We start from the raw sequence: 19,788 nt of genomic DNA, 5'->3' as shown, positions 1-19,788 counted from the left end.
AACGTTACTATGGCTTTGACTACTGGAAATTTAAATCATAGGGGGGTACACTTCTGCAATGTTGCCATTTTCCTAATTTTCTTTTACTCCTCCTGCGAAAACAGAGAGTCTGGAATTTTTTTTAACATTTTTTTGGTACTCTGGAGGACCACCCAATTATCCCCTTTTAAGGTGGTGCGTCACTTTTGGGACACCCTGTATAAGTAGGTAGTCAAAAGTAGCTATATCACATATTCAAAGATCAGACTGTATGAATGATCCAAGATTACAAAAAGTTACTTATTTTTTCAAAGTAGGTGAATTTTAAAATTTTGCGTTAATATTACGCTTCACTACACAATACGGACCTGGGCAAGACCAGCAGCATATTATTTATGACAGGGTAATATTTGCGGTATTGCTCCATTGTTGGCATACTTAACTGCGGCACAATGGGACCCTACCATAAAAACCAATTTCTATCTGCAAAACTTTAACTAAAGTAACCCAGAAGGTATAAAAAAAGTAGCCAGCTTTTACCATGGCGTACCTGACTTTTAGAGTCGAATATTATCTTATTGCACTCATAATGTGGAGGGTGTAAACAGGCTATTGTGTCCGAAAATTAAAATTTACGACATCTTCAAGTAGGTAGAAAAAGGTGGACCCGTGCCTCTTCCAGGTATTAAGCTCGAGATGATTATTATTGATCCCTTCAATGTTTTCTTTTAAAAACGTTATTAAAGTTTTAATTTTTGTTTATTAATTTGAAAAACCCGAGAGACATAAATTTTTCAAACTTCTTCATTAGATTGATCTAACCAAGGTTGCCACATCATGAAATAAGTTGTAAAGAAAACAAAGTGAACAAAATTCGCCAAACAGTTAACATCAAAATGATTTTTCATACTTATCGGTCGTCTTTACACATATTACCACTCTAAATAGATTGTTTAAAAAAACCTATTAGTTTAACGACATTTTAAAGTTTGACTTAAAGTCCCCACTTTTTCTAAAAATGAAAGAATTAAGAACAAATACATAGTTAAACAGACTTCTTACAAAAGATTCTGGAAACTACCTATTTGTGGATTAATTAAACAGCAAAATTGGATTGCGATAGAAATCTAATTTTGCGTATGTCAAATACGAGTGCAAATGGTACCTACCGTTCTGGGAAAAAACAATGAGAAGGAAACGAATGTAGGTATATAATTTATTTCGCAAATTCAGAAACATCTTGTTGATATTAAATTTTGAATTACTATCGTGAAATTAAAATTTCCCACAACAAATTGATTGATGTTTAAAAATTGTAAACTGTCCTTTGTCTTTATAACCTTTAAATTTATAAACGGCACAGCAAGTGTCAGAAATTTACTGTAATTAAAAAATTCTTTATAATTATGTAAAATACACGTTCCAACATTAAAATGATGCTAATTTTTTCGATCTCATTGTAAAATTTTGAAAACTTGATTGCCCTCGATTTTTTTAACTTGTTTAAAATTTAAATTAATAAACAAAAATTAAAAGCTTATCAACGTCATTAAAAATAACACGGTGAAGGGATCAACAATCATCTTAAGCCCCCGCGCTAATACCTGGAAGCGGCACGGGTCCACATTTTTCTACCTACTTGAAGATGTCGTAAATTTTAATTTTCGGACACAATAGCCTGTTTACACTTTCCACATTATGAGTGCAATAAGATAATATTCGACTCTAAAAGTCAGGTACGCCATGGTAAAAGCTGGCTACTATATAAGGCTATATAGCAGCAGTAAAATTATCCCATTGTGTAAAAGTTAACTTGTCTACAATAGAAAACATCCCAGAGTTGTAAACCATCTGGTTGTACCGCAGCGCTTACTTTGGTCACTTCGACCAGTCCCCGTTTAATAATAAAAAGAGATTATTATTAATTGTAGATTACCCACATTTCTATTGTTTTTCTTAAAGAATGTAATAAATGGTAAATTAAGCACCGCAGATAAATCCTAATTTTATGATTACTAAAATATTTTAAGCCGGTTCTGGTTAGTTCAGGCAAACCATGATTTATTGTTGGGACACGCGCTTGCCGATAAGGATACAAAAGAGATGATAATTGACGGTCAAAATTTTTATTAGGGCAATATAGCCTTATACCTTCTGGGTTACTTTATTTCAAATGTCACGTTTGACTGCCTAGACATTCAAAAGGTTATTTTCAGGATTAATAATTACCGGATATCAGGCAACAAAAACGCATCGTTTTCTTCTCTTTGTCGTCTTTTACAAGTAATGTACATAGGATCTATTAAACAAAATCAGTGTAATACAAAAATTAATCAAATTAGAGCTTGGCTCTGAGATCTCGTCATTAATAGCAAAAGAATTACATTTAAGCCTGATACTGGCGCAATGGCTAACATAATTTCTGTTAAAGAGTTCCAAAACTTCAAATACCATTCTCACTAATAAAAGAGTCAAAAGTTATTTTGAAATCATACACAGGTGACGTATTGCCAATATTAGGTAAAGTCGACTTAAAATGCAAAAACCAAAATAAAGAGCACAAAATAAAGTTTTTGTTGTAAATAATATAAATGAGCCGCTTTTGGATTTAGAAATCTGTATTAACTTAGAACTAATAGCTAAAAACATGCCGGATAGTTCAGTACAAGCGTCAATTAATACAATTAACGATGCAAAGTGCCAAAATAAAATGTACCAAACTTACGGAGACGTTTTTTCGGGAATTGGTTCGGGTCCCATTTGCATTAATGGACAAATTAAAAACAACATTAAATAAATTGGAACAAATTAACAATATAAAAAGAGTCGAAGGGCCAAGTCATTGGGTTAATCCACTAGTTTTAACAAAAAAAAGTGAAAAGAACGAGGGGTGGCCGTCGATCCCGACAAACTAGCAGCAATAGATAACTTCCCAAGGCCAGAGTCAAAGAAAGACGTACGGTCAGCAGCAAATGTATTGAGCTCATGGGCGGAATGGGTCGTAACGAGGTGCAGTAAACTCTCAGCGGGTGGTGTCCGTAATCTGCACCCTCATAAATCAAATTTGCGGGGCTGCAGAAATTTCGAAGCATTGTTGTTGAAAAACTGACCAGGGATATTTGTGGGGTTTTAATTTACACAGTCGTGAATTCATGAACGACGAATTTCGCAATTTTGACCAGCAAGTTTTAATTGCTAAAATCTCAGGATTTAGTTTTGTTTTTCTAAGATGGATAAAAGGTTGAATGTAATGATTGATAAATCAATGCATATAAAAAAGTCACAAGTTAAAGGAAACAAACAAAAAATTACTTTATTGTAAGCAAAAATTAAATAAAACAAATTAAAATAAGGCTTCGAGGTTATTTTGCCCCTTGGCAATCCACCTCTTCACCTCTTCAACGTCGTTTCCTAGAAATAAAAAAAATTAATATTGAAATGGAAAAGTGAATAAATTAAACTTAATATGTTTATTTAATAATAAATAATTTAATAATATAATAATAATAATTTAAACTTACCGATAGATTTAACCTTTCCGATATTTTACCCGCCCGCTCGGCAACCGAGAATAAAATACTTGGTTTCCAACGTCGAGTTCTTTTGCTCTGGCAAACGTGGTATCTTGGAGAAAATTGGCAAATTGATTTCCCCAAATATTTACCGCATAGTTATAGGGGTAGAAGATAATCCGACAGGTATGTGGTCCGTTGGAGTGAAAATGCGTGGTATTTGCACTCAAAAACGCAAATTTTTAAACAATTTTTTAAATTTTTACAAATTATGATTTCAAAATCTCAAGAAAATATAACCAAAATACTCTCAAATATAGTTTGCTATGTAAAAATTAAGATATAAGGATACCACAACTTCGTGCAGTTTCAGCAATTTATTTTCATTTGATTGCTGAGCTAAATTGGCAGAGAATGCATTTAACACGTCAAAGTAGACAATAATAAAACTATAAAGATAAAAAAAAGAGTTACTTCACTTTGTATTAATTGTTAAGTAGAGCGGCAGTCGGCAACAGTCAAAGTAAGGTCATTAGGTTAGGTTAAACACAGGTAATCCTATTTCCACTAAACGGATCAACTGTAATCCTTCCTAAGAATTTCAGAATAATTTGCACCTATTTGGAATTTTTGAAAGAACGTTTGACAAAAAAATTCAAATATACTTATTCGATCTTGACTTTTTAATAATTTCTTATTAACCCCCAAGTTCGTGTTTAATTTAGAAGATAAAAATTTGCAAAATTTGTATACGTAACGGTTGATCAAGCTCCAGAATCTGATGCAAAAATTTGTTTTTTACTAGTGCTAGTTTGGCAACACCTAAGAATTGGAATATTTATCGATTTTTGAGTTTTTGAGAAAACACTCGCTAATTAAAAATTTGTATGACATCTCTATTTTTATTTTAAACCTTAAATGCAAATCATGTTTAAAATTTGAGAAGAAAAAACGTTGTTTTATCAAAGTAGTTTTCAAAATCATGTCGGTAGAGTAAATTTTTTATATATTTCTGAACATAATGATATTATCGAAAATGCAATTTATTCTCAAACATCAAATTTTGTCAAAAAATGCTGACGCGCATTTCGATAGCAATGCTATCATCTGGTTAAACTGATTAAACTGAGTTAATCACTTGAATGATGGTGGCATTGCTATCGAAACGCGCGTCAGCATTTTTGACGAAATTTGGTGTTTGGGAATAAATTGTATTTTTGATAATTTTTGCCAACACCAAGATTTGAACCAACAATTTTGTTCTCAACATATTCAATCATATTGATCTCATGCAGTTCCAAGCGTTTTCAAATTTGCCGTGAATTATTTACTTACCATAAAATTCCTTAATTAACTAAATAAGTGAAATATACCTACTGTTTTTTTATCTTTACAGCTCAATTTCAATTTCAAGTCGTTTGCGACGTCGCTAAGGTGATATAGTTAGCATTGCTACGTCGCAAACACAAAGTGCTAAAGAGCAACGTCGCTAAATAACTTGAAATTGACCCCAAATTAATTTTACCCAAATTCTGGAGTTAAATCTTGCTTAATTGGTTAACACTACAATGAAATGCTGCAAGTCGTTTCGTTAACTACTTGTCTTCCCCATTTTTTAAAAAATATAACGCTCGACCATGCTTTAGCGCCCTCTGCTTAATTTTATTTTGCATTTTACAGTGCGGCAACTTTGCCGCTGGGTAACCGATTTGCGGCACTGAATTAAAATTGACCCCTTAGGGCCCAATTTCAAGTCAGTGGCGAAAGTAGCGTTGACGCAGTTGCTGTTTAATTGGGGTTGCTAAGACGTAACTCTGATTTGCAGTGCCGCAAGTTAACATGAAATCGGACCCTTATTGTCTACTTTGACGTGTTAAATGCATTCTCTGCTAATTTAGCGCAACAATGAAATGACAAAAAAGTGCTGAAACTGCACGAAGTTTTACTACCTTTATATCTTAATGTTCATGTAGCAAACTCTATTTGAGAGTATTTTGGTTATGTTTTCTTGGGATTTTGAAATCATAATTAATAAAAATTTAAAAAGTTTAAAAAATTACGTTTTTGAGTGCAAATACTCACGCATCCCCACTTCAAGTGACCACATATCTGTCGGATTATCTTCTACCTCTTTAACTATGCGGTAAACATTTGAAAAAAATAATTTGTTAATTTTCTCCAAGATACCACGTTTGCCAGAGCAATAAAGAACTCGACGTTGGAAACCAAGGGTTTCATTCTCAGTTGCCGAGCGGGCGGGTAAAATATCGGAAAGGGTCAATCTATCGGTAAGTTTAATAAACATATTTTAATTTATTCACTTTTTCCATTGCAATATTCAATTTTTTTTCTTTTTAGGAAACGACGTTGAAGAGGTGAAGAGGTGGATTGCCAGAGGGCAAAATAACCGAAGCCTTATTTTAATTTGTTTTATTTAATTTTTGCTTACAATAAAGATTAATTTTTTTGTTTCCTTTTGCTTAAATTTTTTTACTCATATTTAAGCCTTTTTTTAATTTGTTTTATTAATTTTTTGTTTACGATAAAGTTAATTTTTTTTGTTTGTTTCCTTTAACTCGTGACTTTTTTATTTACATTGATTCATCAATCATTACATTCAACCTTTTATCCACCTTAGAAAAACAAAACTAAATCGTAAGATTTTAGCAGTTAAAACTTGCCGGTCGAAATTACGAAATTCGTCGTTCATGAATTCACGACTGTGTAAATTAAAACCCCACAAATATCCCTGGTCAGTTTTTCAACAACAAAGCTTCGAAATTTCTTTAGTCCCGCAAATTTGATTTATGAGGGTGCAGATTACGAACACCACCCGCTGAGAGTTTACTGCACTTCGTTACGACCCATTCCGCCCATGAGCTCAATACATTTGCTGCTGAGTGTACAACGATTGCTGAGTGTCATAAATTAGATCAGTAAATACATCCCAAACTTTTCGGAAGAGACAAAAGTTCTCAGTTAAAAAAAGTTTCACATTTGTCGTGAGAGCAGGCAGCATCGTGACGAATCATTCAAAAAGCTAAAAAATGATCTCATATAGAGTCCGGTTCTAAAGTTTTTTGATCCGGAAAAACAAATTACTGTTTCCGTGGATGCAAATTAAAATGAGCTTTTTGCATGTTTAATGCAAGATAACAAGCCAATATTGTACACGTCTAAAGTTTTAACGGATAGTCAGACGAATCAAGCGCAGATTACAAAAGAGATAGTTCGGTCTTTCCAAATTTCACGATTATGTTTTCGCACGGTCGATGACAGTCGAAACCGATCATAAACCATTACTGGCTCTCGTAAACAAACCGCTCAGCTCAACCCCGGCACGTTTGCAGAAAATCTTATTGAAGCTTCAAAGATATAAATTTAATTACAATTAATTTACAAACCTAGGAAAGAATTGCAAGCAACTGCAAGCGATGACTTGGAGGACTGTCGGAACTTTTCTGGCTACGACAACTGATTGATAACGTCAAAGTAAATTTAGAAGCTTTAAAGGTACTAAAAATCCCCATCGAACAGTGGTATGCCATTTTAGTTCCTATTATTACCGATAAGTTGGATTATCACAGCGGCAAAGAATGGCATGCTAAACTCACAAACGAACTTCCATCTACGGAAGAATTGCTTGAATTTTTGAATACGCGTTGCCAATTTGTTGAAATAATCAATTATAACAAAACCCAGCCAATGCAAAATACAAATAAATATAACATCAAAACTAAAACCCCGTCATTTGTGCATCTTGCTACGGGAAAAAGATTGACATGCTTGTTTTGCAAAAAACTAAACCACTATATCAATCAATGTAACGAATTTTTAAGACTAAGCGTCGCTGAACGTATAGAAAAAATCAATGGGCTAAAAATCTGCAATAACTGTTTGCGAAACAACCACACTACTGAGCAATGCTTGTCAAAGGGTGTGTGTCGCGTGTGCAATCAAAAACACCATACCTTATTACACCCAGTAATAGAAAATACTCAAATAAATCAGCCTAGCATAAGTTCTAATCATCATTCCTCTCTAAATCGTCTTAATTATTTAGAAATGTTACTGTCAACTGCAATGATTTTAGTACAACATATAAATGGTCAATTTTTGAAATGTCGTGCACTAAATTTTATTTCTCGAAAGTTGTGCAGTAAGTTCGGGTTAAAATCAGAAAAGGCGAGCCATGTCATTAAAGGTATTGGCAACCAGGAGGGTTTCACCACCGAGATCGTAAATTTACATTTAAAATCACGTGTCACGAAGTATAACGCGAAAATCAAATGTTCAATATTAGATAAGATTACTGATTTATTGCCGTCAGTGTCATTTTCGACCAATGATCTAAAGATTCCCGATAATTTGAATTTGGCTGACGAAGATTTTAATATCTCGGGAAATATCGATATTTTGCTGGGAACCGAATTATTCTTGGAACTTTTATTGGATGGTAAAATCAAACTGGAACCTACTCGTCTGTATACTTTCCGCGGCCAAATAGTGATTTTAGGACTTAATTGGACTACACAAAAGGACTAAACCACCGCGTCAGCTTATTCGTAAATCTTGTTATTTATGACCGACCTCGGCAAAATTCACCACCGGTTTGTCACTGGTAGTGGTAGTGAGAAGGGGCAATATTAAGGGTCTACGAGCCTGCCCGAAAATTTCTGTTTGAAAAGTATGCAACTTTAACAACACCTTTGATTGACAGCTGCCAAAAGGGATTACCGAGGATTTGGTAATGAGGGAATCATAAACTTTATGGAAACGGTCGCTTGACCTGCACATTTCCTAAGAAACCCAGCGGTTGGAACAATAAATTCGTGTTGGACCAAAGATGAGTTTAAATATCAGGATTTGAGTTTCTCTGCGTTTTGAGCCCGTGAAATTTCTGGTTCTAGTAGGTGCCGCTTTAGATATTCCACAAATGAGTTCTAAAAAATACGTTAACACGAAAAGAAAAGTTTTTGAAAAAACGCAAACATTGGCTATTGATGAAATGCTATCTGCTGGACAAGAAGAAAGTAAATTAGCGGTGGAATTAGGTGATATTGATGCTGATGGGGTACCTTTTATTACTGTAATTGTTGATGGAGCATGGTCCAAGCGTTCTTATAAGTCTAATTATAATGCTTTATCGGGAGTTGGATGTGTAATCGGTGCGAGAACCAAAAAAATTTTATATGTGGCTGTTAAAAATAAATTATGCAAGTTTTGTAAACGATTCAAGACTGATAAGAAATCAGTGCCCCGCCATAAATGTTTTGCAAATTTGAAAAAATCATCCACATCAATGGAGGCAGGTGTTATTTTAGAGGCTTTTAAAAAGTCTGTTCAGATGCATAATTTAAGATTTAAATTTATTATCGGTGATGGAGACAGTAGTGTGTATAAGAAAAAGCAAGACCATATAGACCAACATATTTTATTCAAAAAATTGAGTGTAGAAATCATGTTTTAAGAAATTATTGTACAAAATTGCGCGAAATTTCAAAAATTCCCAGAACAGACCTTCAAGTTGGAAATACCACAAATTTGATTGAGTATAATAATTTTAAAAATAGTTCTCTCTACGATATATTTTTACCTGCATTAAATAGAGTCGCGAATTTGTCAGTTAGTTTACTTTACGACGTGGATAATAACATAGTGGAATGTTTCAATTCTGTCGTTAATAAATTTGTAGGTGGGAAACGAATTAACTTTTCTCTTGCCGGGTCTTACCAAGGGAGATGTTATGCGGCAGCATTGAATTTTAATAGTGATCATACTTTTGTATATAAATTTTTAAAAAACAATGCGGGATTTGATTCTCCGGGAATATACGTTAATAAATTTCGGGTACATAAATTAAAACAAAAGAAGAAAAAGCATGGTAGAAAAATTAATGTTAGATTACAAAGTGCAGATTCGGATTATGGTGCGTGTAACAAAAACTCAGAATCCAACGAAGTAGTTCCGGACATATTATTGGAGGAGTACGAAACAAGAAAAAATATATTTTTAAATGAGCTGTCATTGGCCAATGGTTTAGATATTGAAAGAAAAACAGTTCAGCAGCGGCATAGCGATGAATGGAACAAAGAACGGGAAATTAGATTGACAGCGAGTAATTTCGGAAAAATTAGTAAAATGAGAGACGGAACAGACACGTCAAACACGGTAAAGTCATTGTTATATGGTTCTGGTTTGAGGTCAAAAAAACTACCGAATGCATTACAATACGGTGTTGATAATGAAGAAAAAGCCACAAATAAATTTATGGAAATCACGGGTTTAAAAGTTCAAAATTGCGGTTTGTTTATAGACGATGATAAAAAATTGCAGTAGGCCTATTGGGGAGTGCACTTAAAAAAAAACGCGCCGTCTCTCTGTACCCTAAGGGTGGTGTGGAAAACAGTGAATTATATTACAGTTTAAAAATATTATTTCTCAATTCACTTGCTACAAGTGTCTTCGATGTTTGTTGCCGAGAGCGGCCAGTTGGGTCTTTACCTGCTTTTACCCGATAGCAGTTTATTACAATTGGGCGGAACGTCAGTGACCCCCTAGTGAGCGGTCGTAAATCATGAGATTTGCATAAGATGATTTGCGTTAGTTGTACTATTGGTTGCCTATTTTTGATTTGTTTTTTTATTAATAACTTCAAAATTATAGCATAATGACAAAAACAAAAATGTCACCTCCATAGAGGTTTTAATTCTCCACATGTTGGTATTTTTTTTAACTTCGTAGGTTGCTTCATATTCCTTAAAAACGAAAAATGGGAATTTCAGTTTTTAATTAATTAAAGTCAAATTTTTCACTTTTTCAAAATTCGAAGATGTCACCTCCATAGCTCTACCTGAGACACATACATACAGAGGTCGAGCGATTTTTCAAAGTCCAAAATGCGCTTCAAAAACGAAAAATCGTCAGCCATATACCGGGTATATGCGTAGCGTAGACCCTTAAGAAAACACGTACACATTTTAAATCATGGCTTATTTGAAAGTTAATTTTCTTCCCCTTTCTCTGCAATTTCTTCGTGATCATTGTCATCATTATGAAGATTTCTGGAAAACTTTAATTTTTTACCAGGTTGTCTTTAATAGAACTTGTTATTTTCATCCTATCTAGAATGGTACCGGGTGTTCCAGCGACTGGTGAACATAAGGAAATAACATGGGAAAATGAATTTAATTTTTTTCCTGCTCTCTCGAACTTCCAAATTGAATTTGGTCAGCGGTGAATTATTCTTTGAATGATTCTCAATCAGACCGTATTTTTTTAAATTCGATGCTTTTATAGCATTATTAAAAAAAATCAAATTAAAAACGGTTAATTTTAAAGTTCCCGCCGGAATGTCGGTACATTTGAAATTGAATATTTGTCATTGTGACAGCAGAGTTAATCACCGTGAGTCCAAACTAACCTCACTTTTTAAAGATCTAGAGATTCGTTTTGGAGGGCTAACAACGATGTCTAACGTTTCAAAACTCTCGTTCTAAGCTCAAATTGTTAATTTCCGACGTAGGTAACTTCAATCTGTGCGAAAATATGGTTAAAATTTAACAAAATGTTGCATTGCAAAATGTTGTATTCGATGCATCCATGAAAACTACTAACGGTCAAAGTCTTAATGACAACTTATTAATTAGTCCTAGCCTACAACAAGACTTTACCAATACATTTTTAGTACAGACATCGTTAAAATGTACCGACAAATCAAAATTAATGAACGAGATCTGGATTTACACAGGATATTTTGGCGGAATGATAGTACAATTGCGTCCAAAAATAATGCACCATCCCATTGCTTATTTCCAAATAGCAGCGGAAAACATTTTGAGGGCCTCGCCGGGGCAGGTACAATTGCGTCCAAAAATAATGCACCATGGTATGAACAGATTATGCACCCAACAATACATTTTACCCCTAGAACTTTTGGGTTGGTCTGCTTCAGATCTGAGCGGTCAGTTTTCGTACAGGGGTGCATCAGACAACCAAATTTTATTTACAACTCACTCGACAACTCATTCAGATTGAGTCGACACAACGACATGGTTTGAGGAATATTGAAAGAAATTTAGAATCAATGTTTGTATTCTTAATCAATGACCCCGTTCCTACTATGAGTTGATTGCAATTAATTTAATCTCGCATTTAAGTTTGGTTGCTGACATTTGATGGAATTAAATATTAATTTTAATTAAAGATGTAATTTTTAATTTTAATTTATTTCTTAAAATTATTGATTATTCTAACGTTCATTTTTCTTTATACAATTCACTTTCATTGCTAAAAAAGTAAATTTTAGAACAATCGCTTTTTAATTCTGATCAATAGTAAGTAACTAAGTATAGGCCGGTTTAACGCAATAATTTAATTGAAATTAATTATACTTGCAATTTACTTATGTCACTTTAAAATAATGTTAAATATTTCATTTTATTCTAAATTGTAAAGAGTAACAGTATCACTTTAGCAGTAGATTGTATAAAGGCACATTTAACAATTCTAGTGCTGTTAAAAATTTGGCAACAATATTAGTGTTGGTAAATGCGATGTTTCGCAATTTCTTGATTTTGCCCACCTGTTTACATCTTGGATACTACTTATGGCCAACTAGCATTCATAATTTTTAAAGCATTAATTTATACATTTTCTCGAGTTTTAGTTTTTCAAACATAGTTTTTCAGATGTAAAAACCCCAATAACGTTATATGGTTTTGTAAAAATCTTTGATCAAAATCAAAGATTTAATTTTATTTCTGTAAACCGGGTTTATAATTTTTTTAATTATTTGTCATTGCTTGAGACCTAAGGGCTCGATTTCAAGTGTGACTTGCGTTACTGCAAATCCCATTTGCAACATAGCAACGCCAATCACATTGCTCATACCTTGGCAACGGTTGCAAATTTGCGTTAACGCAGTGACTTGAAATCGACCCGTTAGAGACTAATTTTTTTTTATTTTTCTTACTAGTAATTAATTAACTTATGTTTTCTACTATCTAGTAAATGAAAAAGTTACAAAACAATGAGAGCAAGTGATTTGACATGTCAAAATTGACAATTAAATTTTTATTTAATTTAAACAAAATTTGAAAAACTTTATACTGCACTTTTAAGATAATATAAATTTTAATCATTCATCAACTCTATTATTACAAGTCCACATTAGATTAAAACAAAACTCAACTTCACACGTTAAGTAATCTACTATATTTGTCTGCATGTTCTGAAACTTTATTTCCAAATATTTTTTCCCTAACTCCAGTAAAATGCTGTAATTTATTGGGAATCAATTCTGGTCATTCTGGACAAGACCACCACTTGAGGGTGATTATGTTTATAGGGTCTTGCGGTCAGTTTGGTGGAAACTGTTTAAAAAGTTACAGCCATAAACGCACCACAGTATTTATACGTTTCTTTTACCATCACAGCACAGCAAAATAAGATCTAAATAATTTTAGAACAGGGTTTTTGCAAACATTGAAGAATTACCATTTTATGACTACCCAGATGTGCTGGGACGGTCAAGAACGGACTTGTATACCTGCCCTGGCGAGGCCCTCAAAATGTTTTCCGATGCTGTTTGGAAATAAGCAATGGGATGGTGCATTATTTTTGGACGCAATTGTACAAGTCCGTTCTTGACCGTCCCAGCACATCTGGGTAGTCAAAAAATGGTAATTTTTCAAAAAACCCTGTTCTAAAATTATTTAGATCTTATTTTGCTGTGCTGTGATGGTAAAAGAAACGGATAAATACGGTGGAGCGTTTATGACTTTAACTTTTTAAACAGTTTCCACCAAACTTACCGCAAGACCCTATAAACATAATCACCCTCAAGTGGTGGGTCTTGTCTGATGACCAGAATTGATCCCCAATAATTTACAGCCTTTTTGTTAATTCAAATTTACTGGAATTGGGGAAAAAATATTTGGAAATAAAGTTTTAGGACATACAGGCAAAATATAGTAGATTACTCAACGTGTGAAGTTAAGTTTTGTTTTAATCTAATGTTAACTTGTAATAATAGAGTTGACGAATGAATAAAATTTAGATTAGCTTAAAAGTGCAGTATAAAATTTTTCAAATTTCGCTTAAATTAAATAAAAATATAATTGTCAATTTTGACATGTCAAATCACTTGCTCTCATTGTTTTGTAACTTTTTCACTTGCTAGTTAGTAGAAACATAAGTTAATCACTAGTGAAAAAATTGAAGAAAATTTGAGTTTCTTATGTCCCAAACAATGACAGAAAATGTATTTTTATGGCAAAGTTAAAAAAAAAACTATATTTTATAGCTAGAGACAAATAATTAAAAAAATTATAAAGTCCGTTTAAAAAAAACCGCAATTTTCCCCTGCATTACACCCGACAACGTTGCCTAGGGAGATTTTTGGTGAGAAAACATTTGTCAATTTTTTGACATTTCTGAAAATTAGGCAGTGTTTCCGTTAAAAACGTGTTTCTTTTACAGCCTGTTGGATTGCAAATCAGGATTTAATAGACTCGGCACAGCCAGGAAGGCCGTTTTGCGTAATCAAATTGTCAATTAGGCAGCTAACCTATTTGATTTTATCACCAAAATGTCACCATCGACGACGTTGCCGGTTGTAAAGTGGTGGGAGAGTGCGGTGTTGGTGGTTTTTTTAATAAAAAAAACGGACTTTACACCCAGTTTACCGAAACAAAATTAAATCCTTAATTTTGATCAAAGATTTTTACGAAACCAAAGAACGTTATTGGGGTTTTTACATCTGAAAAACTATGTTTGAAAAACTAAAACTCGAGAAAATGTATAAATTGACGCTTCAAAAATTATAAATGCTAGTTGGCCATAATCAGTAAAACATGTAAACAGTTTGTCGCAAATCGGGTATCCGAAATTCAATCGAATACGGACATCAAAAATTGGTATCATGTCTCAAGTGCAGGCAACCCAGCCGACATATTATCGCGAGGAACATCACCAGCAAATCTATTTAACAACTCATTATGGTGGCATGGGCCAGAGTGGCTAAAATGCCCAAAAACTTCAAATTCACCAATGTCGATTCTTGATCTAGATGTTGATATGCAGAATTTACCCGAAATAAAGAAATCAAAGGTTATTTCACTGGTTACAATTATTCCAAAGAGTGAGCTGTTAACAAAATACAGCAGTTTTTCCAAATTAATTAGAGTCACCGCGTACATTCGGAGATTTATTCACAACTTCAAAAACTCAAACCAAAGAGAGAGTGGTACTTTAACTTGTGACGAATTAAATTGTGCCAGAATTACTATAATAAGTTTAAGTCAACAAGAAAGTTTTGCGCAGGATATTCAGAATTAAAATCCGGGCAAGAGGTTCCAAAATCAAGCCGATTAATTAACCTTAGTCCTTTTCTCGACGAACATGACGTGATACGAGTTGGAGGCAGATTGCGACACGCCAACTGTCCCCGTGATCAAAAACACCCGATCGTGATTCCCAAAAATCACCACGTGTGACCGAATTGATTATAAAATACTTTCATATCAAGCACTTACATGCAGGTACGCAAGGTACCGTAGCGGCAATTCGTCAATTTTATTGGCCATTAGCAGGTCGGAGTAAAGTTCGGCAAGTTTTGTATAAATGTGTTCCATGTTTTAAGACAAGGCCAATTATTTGGCAGCAAAAAATGGGCGATTTACCAGCAGATAGATTAGAACCTGCTCGACCTTTTCTAAAGACGGGAGTTGATTACGCGGGTCCAGTTTATATAAAGGAAGGAAATAAACGATCAAAAAGATTTACCAAGGCTAATATTTGCGTATTTGTATGCTTAAGTTCAAAGGCATTACACATAGAACTTGTAAATGACTTTACGACCGAATCATTCCTCAATGCAATAAAACGGATGATATCGCGGAGCGGTTACGTAAAATTGCTTAGATCAGACAACGCTAAAAATTTCATTGGTGCCAATAAGGAGTTGAAAGAGTTAACTCAATTTTTTAAAGGCAAAGAGTTTACTGACAAAGTAGTTGCCCCATTGGCCAACGATGGTATCAGTTGGATATTTTCGCCAAATTTTGCAGGGTTAATGGAAGCAGGCGCTAAGTCAGTAAAGACGCATTTAAAGAGGGTGATTGGCGAGACCCGATTAACTTATGAAGAAATGTATACCTTATTAACTCGTATGGAAGTCTGTCTCAACTCTCGAACCCTTATCCTGTTATCCAACGATCCCAACGACTTATCTGCCCTAACTCCCGCACACCTTCTCATCGGGGAACCGTTGACGGCACCACCTAAACACGACCTGAGCGCCATCCAAATAAACAGGCTGTCCAGATGGCAACGGACTGAGCGAATGCGACAGCATTTCTGGGTTCGATGGAGAAAGGAGTTCCTATGTCAACTGCAGACTCGCGGAAAATGGGAGAAAAACAAGGAGTCATTGAAGGAAGGCACCATGGTTTTGTTAGTGGAAGATAATATCTCGCCGCTCAGCTGGCCTCTCGGCAGAATTCACCAAGTACATCCCGGAGCGGACGGCGTAGTTCGAGTGGTCACGGTGAAGACCCCAGGTGGTCTTTATAAAAGAGAAATATCCAAGGTGTGCGCGCTTCCAGTGTCGGAGTGATTTAAAGGGACTGTCTTTAAACAGTGATTGTGTTCTTGAATTTAATTTTAAGTTGTGTTTTGATTTTATATGTGTGTCAGCACATGCTTTGTGTCACAAACTTAACATTTAATTAATTAGATTTAAGATTTAAGATTTAAGATTTAATTGGTTTTATTACAATCTTCTTGTGTACTGTTATACCTAGTATAGTGCATGCTACTTATAATGAATTTATGTATCTTATGTATTTTGTGTCATTCAGTTTAATTATTGCATCTTGTTGACACCTACATCGTGTCAAGGGCAGTGATTATGTTGCGTCCCAGCGCACCAATGACTAAATTGTAGTCGGCGCAGAGTGGGAGAAAACTACCCCAGTACCCGTAGGTTACTTTACTTGTAAATAGTTTTGGTAAATATAGTCTCTTAGCAAATCTCAAAGCTTTAATTTGCACCCCAAGATCCGCACCTTCATATACAAACGTTAGCCACCATAAGCGCTAACAAAGTTGTTTTAAGCTTTATTCAAAACCTTTTAAAAGCCTGAAATTGGGTGTTGGTGCTTGACTCAAGCTTAATTCTAATTTAATAAAATTAAAACATTTTCACGTCATACTTAAACGTTTGTGTGCAAATAATGGTATCAGTGGTCAAGGATTGAAGATAAATTATCAAATGAGGGTTCAGTGGGAAGAATTGAAAACTGCTTTTAAGACGCGTTCGAACTGGTATAATTTTTAATTTAAGTCACATTGATATTGTTCAGTTTTTAAATGATGCATAGTCCTGCTTTAATTTTCGCATTAAAAAATTGCTTCAAAAAATTACTTTGTTTAAAATGAACGGATGTTTTCATGGTGAATTTATTAAAAATAATCTGAACGATGGAAGTGAAATTATTGAAGAAAAATCGTTTAACACCAGGAATGGACTGTTGGATCAAGGGCGAAATATTAAAGATTGGTTTCAAAATTATATAAATGACAAAATTTTAAGTAAACTGGAAAACTCGCAACTTCGCGATTCGGGCTGGGCATTTCATAAAATTATTTCGTTGGAAATCAATATAAATAGATGTCAAATTGGGAAAGGTTCATCTTTCATAAGACTTCCACAACAAATTGCTAATAAAGATGCCTGTGTTAAAGTCAAAAATTATGATAACGAGTGCTTTTCTTGAAGCATCATTTCGGCCTTATTTCCCGCTAATAGTCATTCTGATAGAATTAAATCGTATCCCCATTGGTCATCAAAATTAAATATGAAGGGGATACAATTTCCTGTCAATATTAATCAAATTTCCACATTTGAAAAATTAAATAATATTTCAATTAACGTGTACGTTTTGGAATTAAATCAAACTAAATCAAAAAAATTAGAAAAACATCTAAAAAAAAAAGTCCAAAACGTTTATTTTCCAGAATTAAACGATTATGAGGCTCCATATAATGACGATGTGGATAATACCGAAATAAAGTATCACTATTGTTGGATTAAAAGCTTGTCTCGACTTGTTTCTAGTCAACTTAACAAACATAATCATAAAGTCTATTTAGGTAAGCGTTGCCTTAAATATTTCAAGAAGGAGGATACTTCTACATTCGGAGCAATGTGAAAAATTAAATTTTAGGAAAATTTCATTTCCAAAATATGATTATGTAGAATTTCCAAATTATATCAATCAGCAGACACTGCCTTTTATTTTATAGTGCGATTTTGAGTCTGTGCTTTTACCTATCGAAAAAAATTGTAAAAATACATCCAAAACCTTCAAGAATCAACAACATAAAGCGTGCAGTGATGAGCTATTCCTGAAATGTAACTGATGATAATCTGTCCTTTTATGATTTCTATCGTGGAATGTTGCTGTGTAGTTTACAAATAAGCTTAAACAAATTGCAAGAAATGTCTCTGAAAAAATTATCAAAGCTAAACCTATGGGTCCAAAGTCCAAGGGTTAAATCAGCTGTTTTATGTCACATATGTGGAAATGTTTTACCGAACAAGATAGACAACAAAAAACATTGTAAGAGATCATGATCATTTTACATCGATATTTAGAAGATTTGCTCATTCAATATGTAATTTAAATGATAAAAGCGATTTATGATTCCCATTGTTTTCCACAATTTATCGGGATATGATAGTCATTTCCTCCTTGAAGATATTTCAAAATTAGGAAAAATCACACTTTTGCCAATCAATCTAGAAAAGTACATCGCATTCACGCTGAAAGATGAAAATACTGATATAAAATTTAGGTTCATTGATTCTCTGATTTATGAATGCATCCTTAGATGAATTGGTATCTACTTTAGAAGCAGATAAATTACAACATTTAAAACGCGAATTTATAGACTTAGATGAGGATTCCTTCAAATTACTCGCACGTAAAGGTGTATTTCCATACGACTACCTCGACTCAATTGAAAAATTAGCAGAAACATGTTTACCACCGAACGAAAAATTGTATAGTAAACTAAATAATTCGCACATTTCCGAAGAAAATTATCAATATGGTCAAAACGTTTGGACCAAATTCAAAATTAACAACTTGGGCGAATACTTAGATTTGTATATGAAAATTAAAATTTGCTATTGGCCGATGTTTTTGAAAAATTCCCTCGCGCGATGCATAAAACGTATGGTTTGGACCCCGCATGGTACAACACTTTACCCGCTTATACATAAGACTGTATGTTAAAATACACTGGAGGTAAACTCGAAATTCTTAAAGATATTGATATGTTATTATTTGTCGAAAGAGGTATTCGCGGTGGTATAAGTCAATGTTGCAATCGATACTCAGAAGCAAATAATAAATATTTGGGTGCCGATTATAATGCTATCAAACCAAACAAATATCTAATGTATTTGGATGTCTATAATTTTTATGGTTGGGCCATGCAGCAATATTTACCCTATAGAGAATTTAAATAGGTACATAATGTTACTGATTTTGATGTTACAAATATTTCCAACAAATCCAACAGAGGTTACATTTTAGAAGTCGATCTTGAATACCCGCCACATATACATGATCGGCACAAAGACTTACCTTTTTGTGCTGAACACCGAAAACCAGCAAATTCAAAAATCTCTAAATTAATAACCACCCTACATAAAAAAGTAATTATATCCTTCATTATCAAAATTTAAAACAAGCGATACATAACGGTGTAGTTGTTAAAAAGATTCATAAAATTTTAAGTTTCAAGCAAGCCCCATAGTTAAAACCGTATATTGAAGTTAGCAAAAAATTACGTGCACCAGCTAAAAATACGAAAACATCGAATTGTACAATTGGTATACCAGTGGGAAGAGAGATACGGAGCAAAAAATTTAATATCCAGAACCAGATTTCAAATTCGTACAATTTTTAGTGAAAATCTTATCGCGGTCCAGCTTGCAAAAACTGAACTCATATTCAATAAACCATTGTACATTGGTATTTCTATTGTAGATATTTCCATGTGTCTATGATTTTCATTATGAATTCATGTTAAAAAAAATTAATGAAAGTAATTGCAAACTTTTATATACTGACACACACATCGATCAGAACATTGATGTGGTGAGGTTGTGTGAATCTTTGTTCGACCAACAACTACATGGATTTATAAAGGTCCTGGAAACCAAGTTTAAAAACAACGCCCAAAATGCTTTAATCACTTTAATCAAAAAAACTTCATGTAA

The 19,788-nt window shown here is 33.7% G+C and overlaps 2 protein-coding genes across 2 annotated transcripts; both read left to right on the top strand.

Annotated features, from left to right (window-relative positions):
• The first annotated feature begins 6,763 nt into the window (after nucleotides 1-6,763).
• On the top strand, nucleotides 6,764-8,036 carry LOC148167655 (uncharacterized). The gene is made up of 3 exons (XM_088046927.1): nucleotides 6,764-6,833; nucleotides 6,900-6,940; nucleotides 7,005-8,036. Exons 1-3 carry the CDS (start codon nucleotides 6,764-6,766, stop codon nucleotides 8,034-8,036), a joined length of 1,143 nt encoding a protein of 380 aa, XP_087903053.1.
• A 10,162-nt stretch (nucleotides 8,037-18,198) lies between these two features.
• On the top strand, nucleotides 18,199-19,575 carry LOC148167654 (uncharacterized). The gene is made up of 5 exons (XM_088046926.1): nucleotides 18,199-18,379; nucleotides 18,414-18,734; nucleotides 18,785-18,972; nucleotides 19,033-19,176; nucleotides 19,342-19,575. The coding sequence occupies exons 1-5, from the start codon at nucleotides 18,199-18,201 to the stop codon at nucleotides 19,573-19,575; spliced, it is 1,068 nt and encodes a 355-aa protein (XP_087903052.1).
• The last annotated feature ends 213 nt before the right edge of the window (nucleotides 19,576-19,788 follow it).

Source organism: Gnatocerus cornutus, chromosome 10 (assembly GCF_029298725.1).
Source record: "Gnatocerus cornutus isolate USDA-ARS CGAHR chromosome 10, icGnaCorn1.1, whole genome shotgun sequence".
Lineage (NCBI taxonomy): Eukaryota > Metazoa > Arthropoda > Insecta > Coleoptera > Tenebrionidae > Gnatocerus > Gnatocerus cornutus.
The sequence above is the reverse complement of the archived record's forward strand: the minus strand, read 5'-3'. Positions and strand labels throughout refer to the sequence as shown.